At 39.1% G+C, this 20,887-nt stretch overlaps 1 protein-coding gene across 2 annotated transcripts; it reads right to left on the bottom strand.

The window, feature by feature from the left end:
- Window positions 1-288: 288 nt before the first annotated feature.
- On the bottom strand, window positions 289-20,742 carry naglu (N-acetylglucosaminidase, alpha). 2 transcript variants are annotated; one of them, XM_028027289.1, is made up of 6 exons: window positions 20,226-20,742; window positions 14,997-15,144; window positions 6,051-6,197; window positions 3,445-3,530; window positions 1,885-2,141; window positions 289-1,752 (listed from the first exon to the last, which is right to left on the bottom strand). In XM_028027289.1, the coding sequence occupies exons 1-6, from the start codon at window positions 20,633-20,635 to the stop codon at window positions 455-457; spliced, it is 2,346 nt and encodes a 781-aa protein (XP_027883090.1). In that variant the 5' UTR covers window positions 20,636-20,742; the 3' UTR covers window positions 289-454. The 2 variants fall into 2 exon arrangements, with proteins under 2 accessions (XP_027883090.1, XP_027883089.1); XM_028027288.1 differs by lacking the exon at window positions 20,226-20,742 and adding an exon at window positions 17,642-18,145.
- Between the last annotated feature and the right edge of the window lie 145 nt (window positions 20,743-20,887).

Raw genomic sequence — 20,887 nt, 5'->3', positions numbered from 1 at the left:
CATAGCCCATTGCTAAATTTAACAGTTCGAAAATCATGTGACCAAATTGAGATACTCACTGAGATCAGAAATAAAACAGTTTAAGCTTCCTGCTTAAACAGTCATCATAAGAGATGGGGTCATCATCTCCCACTAGCCCCCACCAGCACTGAGCCACTTTTACAAGTCTTTTTTGTGTGATTTGGGGAACTGACGGTCTGATGGGCCACCCTTCTTGCTGTCTGACCGTGATATTTGCCGCGCTCCTCCTGAGCGTTGTGCCAAGACTGCGGTAAGGATTACGAAATATGCTAAAAAACCTTTTTCTTTATAAACATTACATACTGCAGCCTTAATATGCTCCTTTTTAAAAAAGTATTTTTGTAAAAGTGATCAGTAAATTAACAGTTATTCCCAATAAAACCACACACACCAATCAGCTGCTCATTTCAATAAATCATACCAACAGATTATTTCAGTATATATCTCTACAGTATCTATTTGCTGATGCACTGGGACAGTCATGGGATGGGGGAGATGGGAAAGTTTTCTTCCATTTGTCCATTTGTTGTAGTCTCTTCATGGCTTGAGGGTAGTACTTGAGGAAAATTCTGTGGGCGATCTCATAAGTGTCTCCCTGAGGTTTGGTTGGGTACTTCCTACCATTGTAAATGAATCCCTGTTCAACCTGGAAAACTGCCTGGTTGAAGGTATCCTGCTTGTATGGAAGTCCACGGTCCAGACACTCCACCAGCATTTGGACAAACAACCCCCACCGCTGAGCGTAGTAGTCTTCGATAAGACCCCCCCACTGTTTGTTAGCATAGTCCAGGATCTCGCCGCTGGGACCCCACAGAGTGACTTGGTTTCTGGCGTTCATGTCGTAAAGCTGTGCCTCTCTCTCGTTCAGGGCCTTGGATTGGGCTCGCTCCAGCCACGTCCCTAACAGGAAGTTCTGGTTGCTACTTAACAGTCGGTTGAGTTCAGGCAGGAGGTCATACACCAGCACACCACCCACAGTCAGCAGCTCTGGCATTTTTTTATTGGCGAAGGCGTCTGCGATATCCTGGTAAAAAGACGATGTCAGAACTTGCAGGACCTGCCGGGTCACATCGACTAGATCGTACTGGAAGGTCTCTTTGGTCATAAAAGAAGGAGCCGCTTCCATGAAGAGTCTCCAGGCTTCAAACAGGTCAGCAGGATCATACCACAAGTCTGTTCTCATCCGAAAAGAGGGCCTGCGTACGAGAGGGCTGTGATTGTGATTGACATACCCCGCTACGGTGCAGTTATACACACTGGTGAATAGGAGCTTCCATGCAGCTGTCAGGTTATCATTCATGCCACCGTAGCGCCGTACTGCATACAGGGACACCCACTTTGCAAGATTGACTGGCTCTTTGCGCCATGCCAGTTCACTCATTAACTCATAGATAACAGGATTCTGCTCAATACCCTCAGGTGTCATGCCTATTCCTACCAGAGTGGAGTTTGGGAAGTTTAGGGCTTTAAAAGGCCCTGAGTTGATGCTTTCAATAGTGCCAAAAAATCCATTGTTGCCCCCAAAGTTGTTCAGCATACACCAGATGAAGGGCTGTCCATAGAAAGACTCTGTGTATGTGAAAACTGGATCGGCCTCTGCAAACAGATCCAGCACAATCATTCTTCCCAGGGGAACTCCGTGGAGTAGAGCCTGGATCTGTGGCGGCTTCCAGAACGCCTGATCGCTGAAGAACAACCAGCCTTGCATCAACCAGATCGCATTAGGATCAACTGGAGGGAAAGACATTTGGAGGGGAGTCAAAACAAGGACAACTTTTGTAAAAGTTTGACGGTGCCTCTGTGGAGCAAAGTCAGATTCAAAACTTGATACAAGAACACAGTTTCAGACACCGAGACACTCACCGGCAGTCATTGAGGCAAAGACAGAGCGGCTGACTGCAGATAGGTAGGTGGGGTCAGAAGAAGGTGGGGTCATCTCATTGAAGGTGTCAGTGTTGTAGATATGGTCTGTGCCAAACTGCTTTACCACCTCAGACAGATAGAGGGTGCCAATCTGGAGAAAAAGCGGGTCCCTTGGATCCAGGATGTAGGAGCATGAGAAGCTGCAGTTGAAATGTGCCCACGGTCCCAACCTGGTAACATTGGCTTTCGGGTACAACCTGGACACACAGGCCAATTACACAAGATCAGACAGAAACATGGAAGCCAACTGTGATAGGCCTGCTTTGTGTCACTTGGTGAAGGAAAGATGAAGCAGAACACTGGTGAATAGGAGCTTCCATGCAGCTGTCAGGTTATCATTCATGCCACCGTAGCGCCGTACTGCATACAGGGACACCCACTTTGCAAGGATATTCAGAGAATAGCTGTCTATTTCACCAAACTGCTCCAAACTCAACCTTTATTGTGAAACTGCTTCTTTCGAAGTTAGCCACACCCTAATTCCCTGGAAAGAAGAAACTATGAAGAAAAAAAAGAAGAAGGAACTATCTACAGAGCCAGACCAGGTTCTGATCTACTTCCACTGGGACAGGACCTCCTTTCTACCTTTGAGGCAGAACAAAAACCTTTTCTCCACTGCTCTGTTTGGGATAAAGGCTGCATCCATGGGTGAGTGCAAGCTATCAGTTCCCTAAAATGTTGAGGTTAACTGATCATGTCCAAGAATCAACCAGGTTCTCTCTTTAGAGAGGAAGTTGGACACACAGGACAAAGTGAGTCCGCTACAGGAGAAACAGCAAGAACACAACTAAGCATGAAACTCATGAACATCCTGGATTTGAGTCCAATTTTTTTGACTTGTGTAATATTATTCCAAAAACATGATTGTGAGGCCCATTGGTTAAACTAAATAGCTTTTAGAGATGAGTGTGTGTATGCATGTCTGTTTGTGCAATGTGTCTCTGTGGGTACAGAAAGAATTGAAGTCATTATTTTGTAAAACTGATCAGCTGCTTCTGCCAAGCTGGTAATATTTTCTATTCTATTTTTTGTTAATTTTCAAATAAAGTCATCCTAGTCTCTGGATTGTAACTTCACGCTTCTTGTTTGATTGGTTGATATAACTGCTTTCAGTTTTTGTTGCGCTGTGAAGCGTGACCACAGGGAAGTTCATCTTCACCTCATAAAAACTATAAACAAAATGAATTATTGAGTGAAGCAGAGTTTAATGGCAGTTTGGTTTCAGAGATGTTACTCTGTTTTAGAGTCAGGTGACTCTGTTATGACTGAGCTCCAGCAGATCGTCACCTTTGTATTTATATTAAGGATTATCATTAATAACAATTGTATAAAGGCATCAGTCAATGAATGAATACATGAAAGACACATTCCTTCATTCTTTGGAAGAAAGAACAGACTTTCATGATCAGTTCCCATTGAACATATCTCTACTTTTGAACACAACACACACACAACTAAAAGTAATAACTAAAATGTGTGAGAAAAATAAGGATGTGTTACCTGAGAATTCCTCTGGGAACGTTCCCTGAGAAGGCTGGCAGCACAGGTATCATTCCAAAAGCTCTCATCCGCTCTAAGATTTTAAACTGCAGGAAGAAGGAAAGGTGATGAGGATTCAGTTACTCAAAAAATGTACTTGCCATGAAAACTGTGATGTTAAAAAGTTTCCTACTTGTTAATTAAACCAATCATGACCTCAGCCAATCACAACATAGTATCTCTACAACTAGACTTAGTGGGACATCTCTAGTAAACGGAAGGCCACCATGTATACAATGAAACCTCAATCAAACCTGAACTCACCTGACCTGGGTTTGCATGTTTTCATGCAGAATTACCTTTTGTTTGTGAAGTACAGGTAAACTTTTTTTTAACCTAAGAAATTTGAAATAATGTGTTGTGGTGCCAATAAGCAAAATTTTTTTTTTTTCCAGGAATGAGGAGCAAAAGATATTTCACTTTAGGTGATTGTCTGGTTGTCTGCTGTGTTTGTCTCACAGTCGGACTGTTTCATACTTTGCCAACTTTGTGGGAATATTGATGAACACAGAAGTCCTGCGACCGACACAACATGCATGTCCAGACACAAGGCGAGTCCAGAACTCAAGCTTGGAACCAACAGGTCAACTTCTTCTCCCTAACCATGATACATGTGGAGCTTACTTTTTAAAATTACACAGGCGGAGGTTTAAAGGTTTAAAAAGCCTTAAATTAAAAGCATTTTGGTAAAGGGACCCAAGAAGGCACCTGTCGGGTCTGATTGTATCAAACAGTCACAATCCCGCTATCTTATTTAAAATGATTAACTCTGTTCTAAATGATCCACATAGTGGTTTTATGTGAAAGCTTTTTACACTTTTTTGATGAGAAAGTCGCTTCTATTAGAGCCCAGATCGTCCCTTCTGCTTATGACCCTTCAGTCGTTGTGCTTGTTCTGCTGTTTCATTCACAGCTTTGAATGTGTGACCTTGCAGTCATTGCAGGAGGTGGTTAGTCACTTAAGGAAACTTCACTTCACTTCGAAACAGTGATCCATGCATTTGTGACCACATGGCTGATTACTGTAATGCACTTTATACAGGAGTCAATGATTTATGTATTTTCCAGCTTCAGAGGGTACAAAATGCTGCTGCACGTTTTTTAACATTTGACCATATTTCCCCTATTTTAGCTTCCTTACACTGGTTGCCAGTACATTTTAGGATTAATTTTAAAATCCTTTTATTTGTTTTTAAAGTTCTTAATGGCCTTGCCCCTCCCTATCTGTCTGAGCTGTTACATTCTTATACGCCTTCCTGCTCCCTCAGGTCAGCTGATCAGCTGCTTCTGAAGGTACCAAAGACAAAGTGTAAGCTCAGAGGGGGCTGTGCTTTTTGTGCTTTTTCTGTGGCAGCTCCCAAGCTATGGAATGATCTTCCTTTGGGCATTAAGTCTCTTCACTTGCTGTTTTCAAGTCCCTTTTTAAGACCCATCTTTTTTCTTTTGGCACAATCTTTTACACTTTATTTTATTGTGTCTGTATATTAATATGCATTTTATATTCGATATTTTCTATTTTACAATTGCATTGTATTTTATGATTGTGTATAGCACTTTGGTCCTGTCGGTGTATAAAGTGCTTCATAAATAAAATTGGTATGGTATGGTAAGGGACAGTATTATGTGTTTTGCAGAAAAATAGTGCCATTTTATCAAGTAACTATTATTTCAAGTAACTATTTTACCTTCAGTTGTTATATCAATGCTATATATCAAATGTATATATCAAACATGACAAAAGAAATTTGACTTTGAAATTTAACCCCTTGAAATTGGGCCTGTGTCTCTTTAAAACCTCCTGCTTTCTGAAACTCTGCTTTCAGGAAGTCATCACAACATGGCTCCTCTATTAACCCTTTAACAATTATTTACCATTCCCATAATGAGCTCAGGAGATGCACAGTTCCACCAGGTGTTTGCTAACTGCTGATAGCTAGTCTGAAGGAGCTGAGTGGGGAAGTCGTGGAGGAGGGCTGCTTTGTGAGGTGGAAGCTCAGAAAGTGCAGCTCTGAGGAAGAGCTGCACTTTCCACCCAGACTTGTTTTGCACAGCTGAATGGTTGCCATGGAGATGAAACGATTTCTCAAACATGTATGAAAGAATCAAAGCAACACTGCAGGAATGTTTTTGATGAGGGAATAAAATCATAACATGATGCAAAGCTCAAAAAAGTGGATTTGCCATAAGACTGCCCCTTTAAAGAGAAGCATCAGCCTCACTAGAGGAGCATATGGATAATGAAGCGATGCAGCAGGATTTCACAAAATATGTTGTTAAAAAGTTTTAGTAAATAAATAAATAACCAAATAATTCCCCTTTGTATAGCAGCTTGTGAGTCATATCAGGAAGTGATCCTAATCTGAATGTAACAGGGTAACCTGTTGATCGGTGCAATCAAGACGTAACAACCAGACTTACAGACAGTATGATCTTGTCTGTGTCAAAACTGCTGCTCTACATTCAAACACATTCATACAGCCTCACTCACTGGTTGTATTATCAGACAGTCACTGTGATTGTAAACATTAAGTGTTAAAGTGTGTTGACATTCAAAGAGTAATGAATACTTGGAGGTACAGTTGGTTCACATGCCAGGACTGAGGCAGAGGCCCACCAAACTTGTCCATGTTAGCCATCCGGTTCCAGGCAAGAAACGCCGGTCCAGAGAAGAACTCTTCCAGCTCCGACTCGTTCAATCCAAGAGCTCGGTACACCTGAAGGGCAAAGGGCAAACAGGTTCAGGAGGTCATCACAACTGCAGCTGCCCAAATGAGACCAAGCAACAACCTCCATCAGCAAGTTTTCTCTTCCTGCTGTAAGTACTACATGTTCTGTACTGAATCTGCTCAGCCGCATAGTAAAATTATTTAAGTTTACCTATAAAGGATTTTTCACCAGCAAAAATCACAAAGTGCGGCAGACATAAACATTTAAAATGTTAAGTTAAAACATAATTAAAATGCCCCCCCCCCCAAAAAAAAAAATTAAGGATACAAGAATTAAAGGAAATATTCAATAATATATAAAAGATCTTAAGGTTAAAGCATGTTTGAATTTGAGTCTTCAGCTGCTTCTTAAATCAGTCCAGACTCTTGAGGCACCATAAAAACCATGGAAGATCGTTCCACTGTTGGTATGAGACACATCAGAAAAAGAGAGGAAGTAAGAGCAAAAACTTCAAGTTTCTGTTTTGAGACAAACTTTTATCTACAGATGTCAGATGTTAAAACTGTTATTGACCATGGTCTGACTTCTCAGGGGTCAGTTGAATTGTTTTTTCAGCCAGACCATACTTTTTTCAGGACGTGAAGCAATTGACCACCTGACAGTCTCAGAATGTTAAAAGGAGCAGTACTGCTAAATATCATCTGCATAAAAGTTTCAAAAATGTATTAATGATTTGTCCAAGTGGGTGAATAAATAGCTTATAGAGAAGTGGGTTCTTTTGTACTGTTTTAAAAGTAATGTTAGTTTCCTTATTAAGTTGAAAAGCTTCATAGACAAACCTGAAAGAAACAAAGAAGTGTACACCAATTTGTTGGATTTAATCTTAAACATATAAGGGTAATCTGTTCTTTCTTTCCAGAAATGCAGTGGTAGGGTTACAAGAAATACATTTTGAATGAGAGTCAGTGACATAAAGCAGTGTGTTCATGGAGGGAACACTGACTGTGTTTTAACACATACAATAAAGGTTTTATGAATCCTAAATTATGTTTAAAGAATTTCTGTTCAGTATAGAAGAATCCAGAAGTTTAGGTTTCCACCCGTCCAATGTCATGTTTCTTCTGAACGGTACGGTACAGGTTGGTGTGCTGCTGGTCTGGTTTGTAGAGTAGGAACTGACAGTGGGCAGTTCTATTCCTACATGCAGACTTTAAGTCCAAGTCTACACGGTGTAAAGGAAAATGATTATTTAAGTGCTAAAATACTTACAACATGTGTAAAGGTATAGCCAACACTTTTATTGGAACAGTTTTATGTTGAGCATGGGAGAGCTGACAATAGCAGACATTTAAACAAGCAGGGCTTTTTCCTCCCCCGCTGAAGACAGAGTAATAAATTTACATTCCGATAGGGGGCAAGAGACTTCTTGGCGCCTCTCCTCGTGCCAGACAGAGATGAGCACGAAGTGGCCCTCTTACTGAGATAAGAACCAGACCTCTGAGCTGTATAGGGGAGTGTCCGGGGTTTCTTTGGGGCCGAAAACAGGTCTCTGATTGGTTGAACAACGGAACGCCTTCTTTGCATATATTAAAGTGAGGAAACGCCTAGTCAGTATAAAGTACAATGTAACGCTAATACAGGGAGAGAGTTTTTCCATTTTTCCTCTCCACGTTGGGCGCCGTTGTCTGTCTATATGTTCTGTGTTCGTTTGTCTATCCCTTGTGTGTCTGTTATTTTATGAGTTAATGCATATCTCTGTATCTCTGCAGCTTTGTTGTTCATCGCTTTCTATGAATTAAACTCTGTGATCTGTGACGTCAACACGCTGTGTTAGTTTCGTTTTAGCAGGACGCCGCCACTCGCCAAGGACTCGGGAGAGAAAAGAGGAAAGAGCCAAAACTTTTTGTCCAAAGCTAGCATTAAATGATCTTCTTCTTCAATAATTGGGGGCTTCGTCCGGTTCTGGAATCTTGGCGGGTGGCGGTCTCTCCCCGATCGATCCGTTCGGCTCGTGCGGTAAGACATGTTTTAATTACTCCTTTGTTGTCTACAGCGCCATGTACTCGGACAGGGGAGGGGTGCTTGATTGTTGTGGCTGTGTGCAGCCACGCGGAGTTGTCGGAGCTGCAGGGATGCAGAGATTGTGTTTTTAAAAGAGTCTTTATAATAATTGGATTGAAAATACACGTGAAACAAGAGGTTCGTGACGGTTCCAAACATAGGATTTGCTACCCTATTGTTGTAAAGGTCGGGTTTTTCTTAGTAGTATTCTTTTCCCCGGAATGTTTAGTCTTGGACTTCCAAATAGAAAGGAAATTGTGTATTAAAAGTTAGTTTGAGTTTGCATCAGCTGGGAGATTTCGGCTCATCTCCGATGGACTAATAATTGGACAATCAGAAAGGTCTGCGGTAGACCGACGGGAAGAATTTGCGGTAAATTCTTGATGTAGCTTGCGGGAAGCTTTGATGTGTTTTGTTTTTGGAATAGACGAGTCTGGGGAAGACTGTAATGGATAGAATTTGTGGTAAATTCTTGGAATAGCTTGCGGGAAGCTTTGAAAATAGTGTGAGGTACACTTTAAAATAGCTTGCGGGAAGCTTTGGTTTGTATTTTTGTTTTGAGTTAGACAGGTCTGCGATAGACCGACGGAAAGGATTTGCGGTGAATTCTTAGCATAGCTTGCGGTAAGCTTTGATGTTGCATCTTTTATTTTTAGCCGGCGCTTTCTTTGTATTTTTGTTTTCCTTCTCTTTCTGTTTTTCTATTTTGTCTATCATTCTGTTTAGTGTATCTGTGTTTGTCTGTTTGTGGTGCTTTTGCAGCCAGCTGCTCTTCTGTGTGAAGTGTGTGCAGAGATCTGCGTGTGTGTCTGAGTGTGTGTCTGCGTGCGTGGCCGTGTGTGTGTGCGCGTGTGCGAGTTCGAGCTGGCTGTGTGTTTGAGCGGAGTGTTACGTTGTGTGTATCTGTGTGGTGATTTGTGTGCTTGTTGCCGCGGCACGGGGCTGTTTGTATCTGCGTGTGTATCTGTGTGATCGCTCTGAGCGGAACGCTGTGTTTTAAAAAAGAGGGAGCAGTTTGTGTGAATTTGCATTGATTTTGCTGCGTGGTGTTTTGAAAAGTGAAGTACAGAAAACACGTGGTGTTTTGGTTTTAAATTAAGGGTTAAGTAAAATACTGGTACCAGATAGCGGGAAATTACTCATTGCTGAACAATTTTGACATGTCTCTTTGTGAACGTGCACGATATTTACAACAGGTTCCTGAAGACTAGAGTTTAAAATAAATTAAATTGACACGTGAAATTATGTTAATAAAACGTTGGACAATTTCTGAAGCTTCAGTAAATTTGATGAAATTACAGTAAAACTTTGATGAAATAATGGGGACTGACTGACACTTGGACTGACTATAAAACTGGCCAGATGTGTTATGTTTGTGTTGTATGTCTTCGTTTGTGTTGTAATTCATGTTGGTGTGAAAGTGTGTGTCTGCAGATAGGATACCACTTGGTATTTTGTGTCATTTAACTACCACGAGAAGGTAAACAGCACCTCTGTCAGCAGATGCCATAGGCAAGAATTTCTCACTTGGGACACCAAGTTGAAGTAGAAATTACTCTACAGAGTATTTTTTAGTGCTGTCTCGTGGTGTAACAATCTCCAGTTTTTAGAACACCCTATGTGTTAAACTGGACTAAATTATTAAAATTAGGCAATAACAGCAGTTAGTGTGACCTGCAGTATAAAGATTGGAAGGTTATTTAAGATAGAATCCTGATAAAATAAAACATCTGAACAAATTGAAAATAAATTATGGGTTCTAAGGTTAAATAAATAAATAAATAAATAAAGAAAGAATAAGCCAAAAAAATTAGGTCACAGAGGATTGTAGACATGCTGTCTTGGCAAATTAATAGATAAATACATAAATAAAGTGAATGAATACATAGCTAAATACATGACTGATTAGGTAGAGAAATAAAAATAAAACTGTGTATAGAATTATGCACTAAAATAGTAGATATAAATGTTGATAGAATGAAATACAATTAGCTACAATGGGACTTTTAAAATGGGTGGAGGATGCAGACAAAACAAAGATCTTTAGGGAAACAGGCTCTAACTGTAAGAGGGATTGATCAGATAACAACAAACTGTAGCATGCTGCTGATTCTAGATATTTTCACAATCAGTCTTTTTAGAACTGACCAAAACTTCAAGATAGATAAAATATTATTAAATCTACAGGACTTACTGATAATTAGACAGGATAAATTAGAAGTAACTCTCTTGTTAAATAAATAGACATTGATTAGATATAGAAAAGTTTGCTGAAATTTACAAGATTTGTTGTTCAAGGATAATATTCCGTTTGGAATAACTTATTGGTTAATAAAAAAAAAAAAGATCATATGGCACTAGTGTAGAGAATCAAGATTGAACTGTAATAAGAGATGATTAAACGGTGCCTACAGAAAGAAGAGAGTGCTGTGAATAAAATAAGAAAATAAAGTAGTAATTGAATTGGGAGTTCCTCCTGCAAGTCCTTCTTGGTTTTTCTTTTTCCTGCCATGCAGTCGGCCCCTCCGAGAAGTCTAAAGGGGGTTTTATGGTGGGCTTAAGACTTTGTTTTATGGGCTGACAATCGAGATTGCTCAGAATAGTGTAGTGACTTTAGAATGTCAATTGTGAAATCTAACATTACAGTATTTAATTAATTTTTGTGTGTCTTTACCATCACATAAGACAGGATTTTGATGCTGCTTGGTTTCCTAGCTTTAGTGAACCAGTTTCTCTTTCAGGTAAATAGTTTGACAAAGCACATACATAGTGAGCAAGGACTAATGTGGAAAAGGTTGAATATAAGTTTTTATCATCAAAACACTGAGTCTGTCACACACAGATACTCTTGGTAATGATTTTCTGTTTTCTTTTCATATTATTTTATATTGTTTGGGGAATAGTTTAGATTTTTTGTTTTGAATTTGTTTTCCTTAGTCTGACTTTTTATTTAGCTATTCGAGTCAGTTCTCTGTCTATTTTGTTAAGTATTACAAATTAATTTTTTTCTTTGGAGTTACTAGTTTCCCCTGGACCCGTTCACCAGGGGACAGGGAACTTTGATCTTTAGTTTAATTTCTTTCATTTGTAAATTTAGTGATATACTGACCTGTATTTGTTAAGTTTTTGTGTGTTTAATTACCCTTTGCTGTGTGTTAATGGTCTGATCAGCCAGTATCTCAGTTTCCCTCGTGTCTTGGTAAGTCCGTTTGTGCCTTGAGTCGTTCTATTACTGCCTGAATTGTGTTTTGATTATGTTGATCTCAGTTTGGGCCCAATTTCTTATTTTTTGGATTTTTCTTTGTTAACTGTGTTTTGATTTTTCTTCAACGTCTCTCTGGCTGGTTTATGCAAAACCTTCACTGAGTCTTAATTGGTGAACATGCTTTGTCAGCCATTAGTAAAAATTCTTGAGACGTTTTAAACAAAATTATTTGACAATCATGAGTGTAAAATTGAATACTGAGCTTTAAAACTGTAATGTGAAGTATTTTGGGAACATCGTATTCTTGACGGTTTAACACATGCTAAAATGACGTATTCTGTTTGTTTTGCAAACTTTACTTTTTAGAAAAAGGCAGCATTGCATATCGGTGGGGTTCTCAGCTAACATGTTAACCCTGTTTCATCAACATTTTTATTTCAGGTACTGGGAATGATGTTGCATTTAACAGTTAATGCATCATCAACAGGGGGAGAATATGTTATGGGTTTATTTTACTTAATTAGAGATTACTGAAATTTATATTACTTAGACAAAACTTTTGAAGGACATGTCTGATCTGTGCTATACATAAAAGTGAAAGGAAAATATGGTCTGGTAATATATGTGCTTATTTTAAATGGATTTGAGTTGTTCTTCATTGAAAAATGTTCTGACAATGGGCTAAAGTATTTTGAAACCAATAAAAATTTATAGTGATAATGAAGCATATTTTGGTTAATTAACTTGGGAAAATAATTATAGAAATTAAAAATAGTATTGCGCTGGCCATTTTCAGAGCATTAATTTAATGGAGTAAAACGTTTTAAGAAATGTTTTGAAGAATCTGTTTTTGATTAAAGTATCACTAATCAGTAGAAGCACTCAGGGGGCCTGAGTTGTGGGATTATAATGATTTTTCTAAACTGGATTTTTGTTTTGATTTATATCCATTTAAAACGATTTTGAATAAAACTTTAAATTCGACAGGCAAAAGACCTAGGTAAAAGTGGTATATTTTGAAAATGTCTGGATTTGTTACATTATAATTTCTCCAGGTTTAACTCTTTTGAATTTTTGTTTAAGGAAAGCATGTTGAATGTTTTAGACAAACAACCAGTAAGATCTAGTTTGTTTTATAAAAGTAATTTAAACTGGACTGTTTAATTCACATTAATATTCATTGTTTTGATGGTAAATGTAAGCTTTACAACTACATTTTTAAGCTTTTGTTATTATTTTGTTTTTGTTTAATCCTATTTTTACAAGATTGGTTTAAGAAAAGATCTGCATTTGTTTAACATTCTGGCAAAACATTACTTTGGACACATGTCTTTTGAAGCAAGTGATTACAAGGTTTTGGCGTTTTCCACCAGTTGGAGGTATGATATGAAATAATTGATACGTAGGTTGAATGGATCACATCCTACGTCGAATGTGCAGAACGAGACAGGTATGAGATCTGCTCACGGTTTTCTACATATAGACTGGACTGAAGTTCCGAGCTCCAAGTCTGACTCTGGAATTTACGGCAAATGCTGTTGTCTTAGAGGGGGTGTGCAGCTGCTTGGAGGAGCGGTTTCACATTTTTTCAAAGATAACAGCCACAGAGTCACGAGCGGGGAGGATTCACTCGGACACGAGTGAATTGAAGATATTTGTGTGGTATACACAAATGAATGATGCTTTTGGAGACTCTTACATCTGCTTTCTCATTTCAGTTTGCTGTTGTTCTGGTGCCTTCTGGATGTGATCTCCTTCAAAGTCTGCGTTATTTGATAAAGAGTAAGAAATAATTCTCCTGATGGAAAATGACAAAGCACAAAATTGTTTTTCAGTGAACCCATTGTTTGATTATGATGATATTACAGAATGTTGTAAGTGTGTTTCTGATGCTAATGAAACTTATGTTGAAACAAAATGTCTGTTTTATAAACTGGTGTCGGGTCACGTGGCAGGATCTTGTTTTCTCAGGACGAGATTTCACCTTCCTTTTGAAACTCACTGTTATATTGGCATAATAATCCAATTTTCAGTGAGCTACAGCCACTCAGGTGGGAAACTTGAGGTTTCCATCCGAGGAGGATCAGGCTGCAAGAGGATCATCATTAACTTTTTATTGCGTGTTTTCGTTCGTTGCGAACTCTGAAAAGGACTTTCGTTTTTGCGCGCATATTTTTGAACATTTCCTGACGAAGACTGCGTATTTTGTTTTTCAGAGACTATCGATGGACATAAAAAAAAAAAAAAAAAAAAAAAAAAAAACAGAAAAAGACGAGCAACAGATTGTACTTTTGTGTGTTTTTCATTTTGACAGATTGTAATTTTGTGATGTATGTTGTCTTTTAAGTTGCAGAGCATTTCTTATTAATTTTTTGTATATGTCCCTGTTTTATTTTTTGTTTCATATTTTGGGTTTTTTGTTTGTTCTATTTTTTGGTTGTGTATTGCGCGGCTTGATAGATTTTTATTGAGGTCTGTTGTTTTCAGACCTCAACAGGGGGATTGTAAAGGAAAATGATTATTTAAGTGCTAAAATACTTACAACATGTGTAAAGGTATAGCCAACACTTTTATTGGAACAGTTTTATGTTGAGCATGGGAGAGCTGACAATAGCAGACATTTAAACAAGCAGGGCTTTTTCCTCCCCCGCTGAAGACAGAGTAATAAATTTACATTCCGATAGGGGGCAAGAGACTTCTTGGCGCCTCTCCTCGTGCCAGACAGAGATGAGCACGAAGTGGCCCTCTTACTGAGATAAGAACCAGACCTCTGAGCTGTATAGGGGAGTGTCCGGGGTTTCTTTGGGGCCGAAAACAGGTCTCTGATTGGTTGAACAACGGAACGCCTTCTTTGCATATATTAAAGTGAGGAAACGCCTAGTCAGTATAAAGTACAATGTAACGCTAATACAGGGAGAGAGTTTTTCCATTTTTCCTCTCCACGTTGGGCGCCGTTGTCTGTCTATATGTTCTGTGTTCGTTTGTCTATCCCTTGTGTGTCTGTTATTTTATGAGTTAATGCATATCTCTGTATCTCTGCAGCTTTGTTGTTCATCGCTTTCTATGAATTAAACTCTGTGATCTGTGACGTCAACACGCTGTGTTAGTTTCGTTTTAGCAGGACGCCGCCACTCGCCAAGGACTCGGGAGAGAAAAGAGGAAAGAGCCAAAACTTTTTGTCCAAAGCTAGCATTAAATGATCTTCTTCTTCAATAACGGATACACCAAAACTGAGTTTTGAAAACATCTCCACTTTGACAAGCATTTGAAGATGTGTATTTTTTTCCTCCACACGGCACAAAAACAGCAAAAAAGCCTTTAGAAAATGTGTGTGTCAGTACAGAGAGTCCCCAGTTTAATGAGGTTACTGTAACTAGTTCATTCAATCATAACTCAGCTCTCACTGATTTTTCTGCCTCACATGTTCAAATCTCCTTTTTGTCACAACTTAAGCAGTAGCTTTGTTCACTGATTTGTCATTTCAATAGATTATTAAGAAGACACACTTGTTGCTTAATGAATAATTACCGTAGATTTTTTTTAATTTAAACTCAGAGATAAAAAAAAAACTGTCTCTCACCTCTTGCCACAGAGCTTCTTGGCCAGTGAAAGCCAGAGGCAGATTGATTCCATTCAGAGCCATCCAGTCGATCTCCTTCTCCCATCTTGGCCAGTCCCACCACACAAAGGAGTAACTGACGGTGCAGACATTCTGGTAATACCGGAATCTGGACACAACCAAATAAAATTTATTTACTTAACTTTTTTTTAATGATCTGAACCAGAGGAGCTTCACCGAATACATGGAACTGGAAACTGAAGGTGAAAAACAGAACAAAAAAAAATTTCTTTTGCTTTTTTGTCAACAGTGTTTTAGGTAATCAAACAAGTTATAAGATTAGTCAATGATAAAATGATTAAATATAACAATGTAATGCAAATTATAAGTGATTATTTTTATTAACGTAAAAAAAAAAAAAAATCAATCCAAGCCAACCTGGCTCATTGTACATAAGTAGATGTTCCATAAACCTGATAACTGATTTGCCACCCTTTGCAGAACCGGCTGCCATCGATTGCTTGTATAACTGACAACGAGTCTTTGTCAGTGCTGCGGAGAAATTCAGACCCACTCAGTCTTGAGAAATTGGTTTATTTCAACCAAACTAGAGGGCTTTCCTGAATTAACAGGTGGTTTAAAAGGTCATTCTCCTGCATCTCCATCAGATTTGGTTAAACTACAGGGTCAGATCAGTGTTCAAGCTAACCCCGTTTCTCCTGAAATCTACAATCAACACAGTGTTAGTGTTCACATTCAGGCTAATTATTTCCCCACCATGCAAAGCCTGAACTAAGCTGTTTGTAATTGTGGAAGAATCTTACTGCTCCGTTGGGAATGATGTTGTTCACTCAGAAGTTTGTTCATTCAGTCACATGCTCAGCAATGACAATCCTCTAGATGTGGCTGGAACAGCATCCCTCAAAAAACAACTTCAGCCTTCTGTGATCATCTTCTCACAGTTTTCTTCATTACAGATTGCCTCTGGATTAACATTAGACTAATATTCTGAGCAGAGGAAGTCTTTCTTTAGGGATGTATGCACTCTTTACATAAAACAAATACAATGTGTTGTTTCCTCTGGTAGAGCATCTGAATAACGGATACATGATTAAAATCTCCAGATATTGCTACGTACGCATTGGGGTGTTGTACTTTAGCAACCACTGATATGATCAGATTATCTGGAGTGTCAACAACCACAGAATGTACACTGTAGCCAGAAAAAACACTGATGAGCACTTTGGATAAATAATATGGCAGAAAACTTACTGCTAAAAAAGGCTCAATATCCAGGTCCCAGGGACAATACTTCACATGGATTACACTATCTGTTGTTGATAAGTGCTTAATGTATTTAATGAACAGGAAAAAAATTCTGAAGGACACATTGGGTGTACTTCAGAAGTGAAGGTGGGAGAAGATTCAGGCTTCTTCCGGTCACTTTGAAGGACAACATTAGCTTTAACCAAACACACTGGTTAAAGCTAACCAACATGTTTGGTTTAACCAAACACATTAAATATAAGATAGAATCCTGGGAAAACCCAAGTGAAACTTACTTGCCATAACTTTTAGAGCCAACTGTAGTTGGGCTCTACTTCTGTCATAACTATAGTGAGCTGATGCGTGTAATAGGAAGTGGTCCAAAAAGGATTTAACCACAGAGCAAATGCTTACATTTTACCCTGGTAGCGAATAAAAAATAATGTGACAACACTCAGTCATATATCCATGCATCCTTCCTATCCAATCATAAAACTCATGCACAAAACGAGTTTTTGCATAAGGGAAGCTGCTAAAGGCAGCTTTTTAAAAATGATGTTTAGGCAGCTCATGTAAACCTTCAACCATTTCACCAGCACTTCCCTTCATAAAATGTGAACTTACTGAGACTGTGAAAGCACCTTCCTGTAAATATGAACTTCTGTGGTTGCTGCCTCAGTGCAGCTGCTTTTTATCAGACATACTTTGTGGCAAAGTATCTCTAAAGACAGACACTACTCAAGTTAACTGATTAAAAATGTATTTAACCATAAGAAATGCGAGACTACTTTGAACAGGTGATCTTTTTCTGTTTAATTAATTAAGAAAATAGCCTGTTCATTTAAATGCCTGATGCCTGTAATAACCAAGAAATAAACTGGCCAAATCATATTTGAGTAGTTTTTGTAAATTGATATGTAAATAATTGTAAGAGCGGCCTATGATATGGCATCATATCAATAGCTGAACTGAATCGTACTCGTGTCATGACAGAATATGATATAACGAGAAACATATAATCATCCAAACAAATTGATATATCATATTGTAATAAAGCTCCTAGTATATAGGCTGCATAAACTGGTACTCATACACATAGGCAGAGAAGAAATCTTCTCAAACTTGTATAGGAAAGATGAGAAAAATATTGTTAAAGAGTCATAAAACACCTATAGGTTATTTGCTTCAACAGATCAAAAGTGAAACAAAAAAAATCAATATCGCGGAAGAAATGTTACTCATTTTAGAGAGTACAAACTCACATCTCATGGAGTCACATCTTCATCAGCAAAATAATTTAAATCGCCTGCAAATATTTCCTGGGCCTCTGATGGTCTATCAGAGGCTAATCATTTCCACTGGAACAGTGCTGAACTGGGGACACGATTCGGGTCACTGACCTGTGAGGGGTGTTGATGCGCAGCACGCCTGTCAGCTGCGGCAGAGGACTTGGGACTGCTAGCTGGTTCCCCGACCAGGAAACATGGCAATTACAAAAGTATTTCAGATAGTTATAGATCCCAGAAGCCAGGGCCACTCCGGTGCTGCCTGTCGCCACAATCTTATTGTTTTTAGCTGATCTGAGCTCACAAACATCCAGGCTGTCATTGGAGAGGCTCCTGTTGACTGACACTATGAACTCTGTGGATCTGTTCCCCAGCAGCCGCCTCAGCAGCCCGGACACCGCTCGCGCCTGCTCCTTGTCGCTAGCTTTGGGTTTGATATGGTCCAGAGTGGAAAACTTACAGCTTACAGTTAGAAAAAAACAGACGACAATCAGAGCCACATATAAGGCCTTTGTAGACGACATTTTAAACCCGTATTCCCAAGAAGGCACTGTGGAAGAAGTTTAAAAACAACTGAATTTCTTTATTTGCTGGCAACCAGGAAACTGTAATTGACAGAAAGCATGTTGGCCAATCAGAGTATAAGATGCTGACGCGCTCATATCTCCCACCCAATAAGATGAAAACTGTTTTGCAAAGTGGTTTCACGTGATCAATCTGTCATATGACAAGAAAAAAAAAACTAGAAACGGGAATTCCGATTTTTTTTCGAGATCAGCATTATTTGGCTTCATCTTTTAGAAGGCAATTTATACCGTTTGTGTTTTTAACACTTCTCAGTAATCAGGTAGAGTAATTATTTCACAGCAGGAAACAATAACAATAGTAATGGGATGGAATATGTAAAATTTGGAATATCATATGCTAGAGTATAAAGTTATAAAACAAACAATAAAAAGCAGCGAAAATTCTGTGAAATAGAGAACGGAATTTTAATGAATACAATTTAGTCGTGCAGAGTGTTTCTTTTCTTACTCGTGGCAATGGGAGGTAATTTACTGAGTAACAAACACTACAGATAATAATAAGCAGAACATACCGTAGATATGCACGCATACAAAATCACGGAGATTAACTTATATCAGATCTTTCATACACAGAGAAGTCATCTAATAAAATAAATCAATCAATCGTTCTCATAACTGAACTGCCTCGGGCCTGACCGACATCCCAAGACTAACCCAGGTACAAGTCAGGTGACTAATTTAAAAACATCACAAGATCAGGATGTAATTCACTTCCCTTAAAAGTGTTTGTTTTACAAAACCACCGATACTGGTTCTCAAAAGTTTACACACCTTGTTGGGAATTTTTGTTGTTGTTGTTTTAATTGGGTCTCGATAAATCAGTTCAAAACTTTTTCAACCTTCATGTGACATTTATCCTGCACAAATCAAATGAAAAGCAAAAAAAAAAAAAAAGAGAGAAAGGGCCGGGGTGAGGGAAGCTGCATTGATATTGCATACAAGTGCAACACTTAATCTAATAATTGTTTTAACAGCTTTTATATAATTTTTCAGCAACGAAAAAATATAGGCTCACACCTGCTATCAATTAAAGAAAAACTGATTAATGCTACAGAGAGTCAGGCCTTCATAGAGCCACTAACCAAAACCAAGATTTTGCTTTCATACAGTCACTGATTTTCATTATTGATTTTGATAATCAATAATAAAAATGATTGATTACAACCAGACAAAAGGAACAAGGTAAACCATCAGTCAGTCAAGTCACTTTAATTTGCAACTGACCATGCTCAGTGCTCTGTTCCTCTGGAAAAGCCTTTACTATGCATCCTCATTATTTAACTAGGGTCCAGTTGTTTTCTTGGGATTAAACGAATTCTGTTTATTTCACTTTGATTGCTATATTTGTTCGGAAAATGTATTGTTTTGGTTAAGAAGCAGAGCTCACTGAGCTACACCCAGAAAACCTGCCAAATCCTCTCTGCTAATGCCAAACACTCCTCAGCCATTTGTCTGAGGCGAGGCTGTGGCTGGGCGCTCCGGCACAAATGGGTCTCACAAGATGATCCATAAGGGTTCAGTGTTGCTGAGGTCAGGCCATTCAATCCTCAGCTATCAAACTCTAGAGGTTTGAGAGGGGAGCATTGATATAATGTAGCATAAAGGTTGGTCCCAAAGAATTAAGCTGCCACTCGTGCACAACGTTATTCTGATGTTTCTCTGCATTGACATTGCTTCTGATGACAAACCTCGTTTTTCCAGTGAGGGAGGCGCCGCCATGACATGGTCTCAACTAAACGCTGCTTGACATTGGCAGAGAGGATTTAACAAATTTTCCATGGGTGCAACCCCCCCAAAAAACCTACTTCCTTTTCTTACAAATGTGGCACCACAGATGTCACACTGAAGTCCCTGAGGCTGTTCTCCTGACATTTTATTGGTGAAACAGTGTCGTACAAAAAACAAACAAAAAAATACAACACCCAGACAGATTCCTATTTTATACCATAAAAAGAAAGTCAGTGGAAAATATTGTTGAAATATTACAATTTCAACTATTAAAAACAAATCATTGTGAAGAAAAAGGAGTCCTAATTGGTGCACACTGCATGCCCCAAACTTAAAACCAGCAACACGCAGCAGTTATTTTGGAACTGTTCGGGGTCACTGACCTGTGAGGGGTGTTGATGCGCAGCACGTCGTTAAGCTGCGGCAGAGGACTTGGGACTGCTAGCTGGTTCCCCGACCAGGAAACATGGCAATTACAAAAATATTTCAGATAGTTATAGATCCCAGAAGCCAGGGCCACTCCGGTGCTGCCTGTCGCCACAATCTTATTGTTTTTAGCTGATCTGAGCTCACAAACATCCAGGCTGTCATTGGAGAGGCTCCTGTTGACTGACACTATGAACTCTGTGGATCTGTTCCCCAGCAGCCGCCTCAGCAGCCCGGACACCGCTCGCGCCTGCTCCTCGTCGCTAACCTTTGGCTGGATGTGATCCAGAGTGGGAAACTTACAGTTAACAATGAGAAAAAGACAGAAGAAAACTACAGCCACCTCACCGCTCTTAGTGGGGGACATTTTAAACCCCAATTAAAAACAAAACACCTGTTCAGGTTGGAATCATCTACGTTTTTAGATAAAGACCAGGAAGTGGTGCATGATGATAAGTTATCCATCAGAGGCACCTGATGGCTACTTTTGTAGCACCTTTTCTATAAAATTAAACTCGCAGAACTGCCCTAACGAGTTAGACCTGGAGGTTTTGTGAATTCCACTGAGATGATCTGTGAGAAAAAACTTGCAGTACTTCCCTAAGATGTGTTCCAAGGC

The sequence above is a fragment of the Xiphophorus couchianus genome, chromosome 9 (assembly GCF_001444195.1).
Source record: "Xiphophorus couchianus chromosome 9, X_couchianus-1.0, whole genome shotgun sequence".
Lineage (NCBI taxonomy): Eukaryota > Metazoa > Chordata > Actinopteri > Cyprinodontiformes > Poeciliidae > Xiphophorus > Xiphophorus couchianus.
This window is presented reverse-complemented; position numbering and strand designations above follow the sequence as displayed.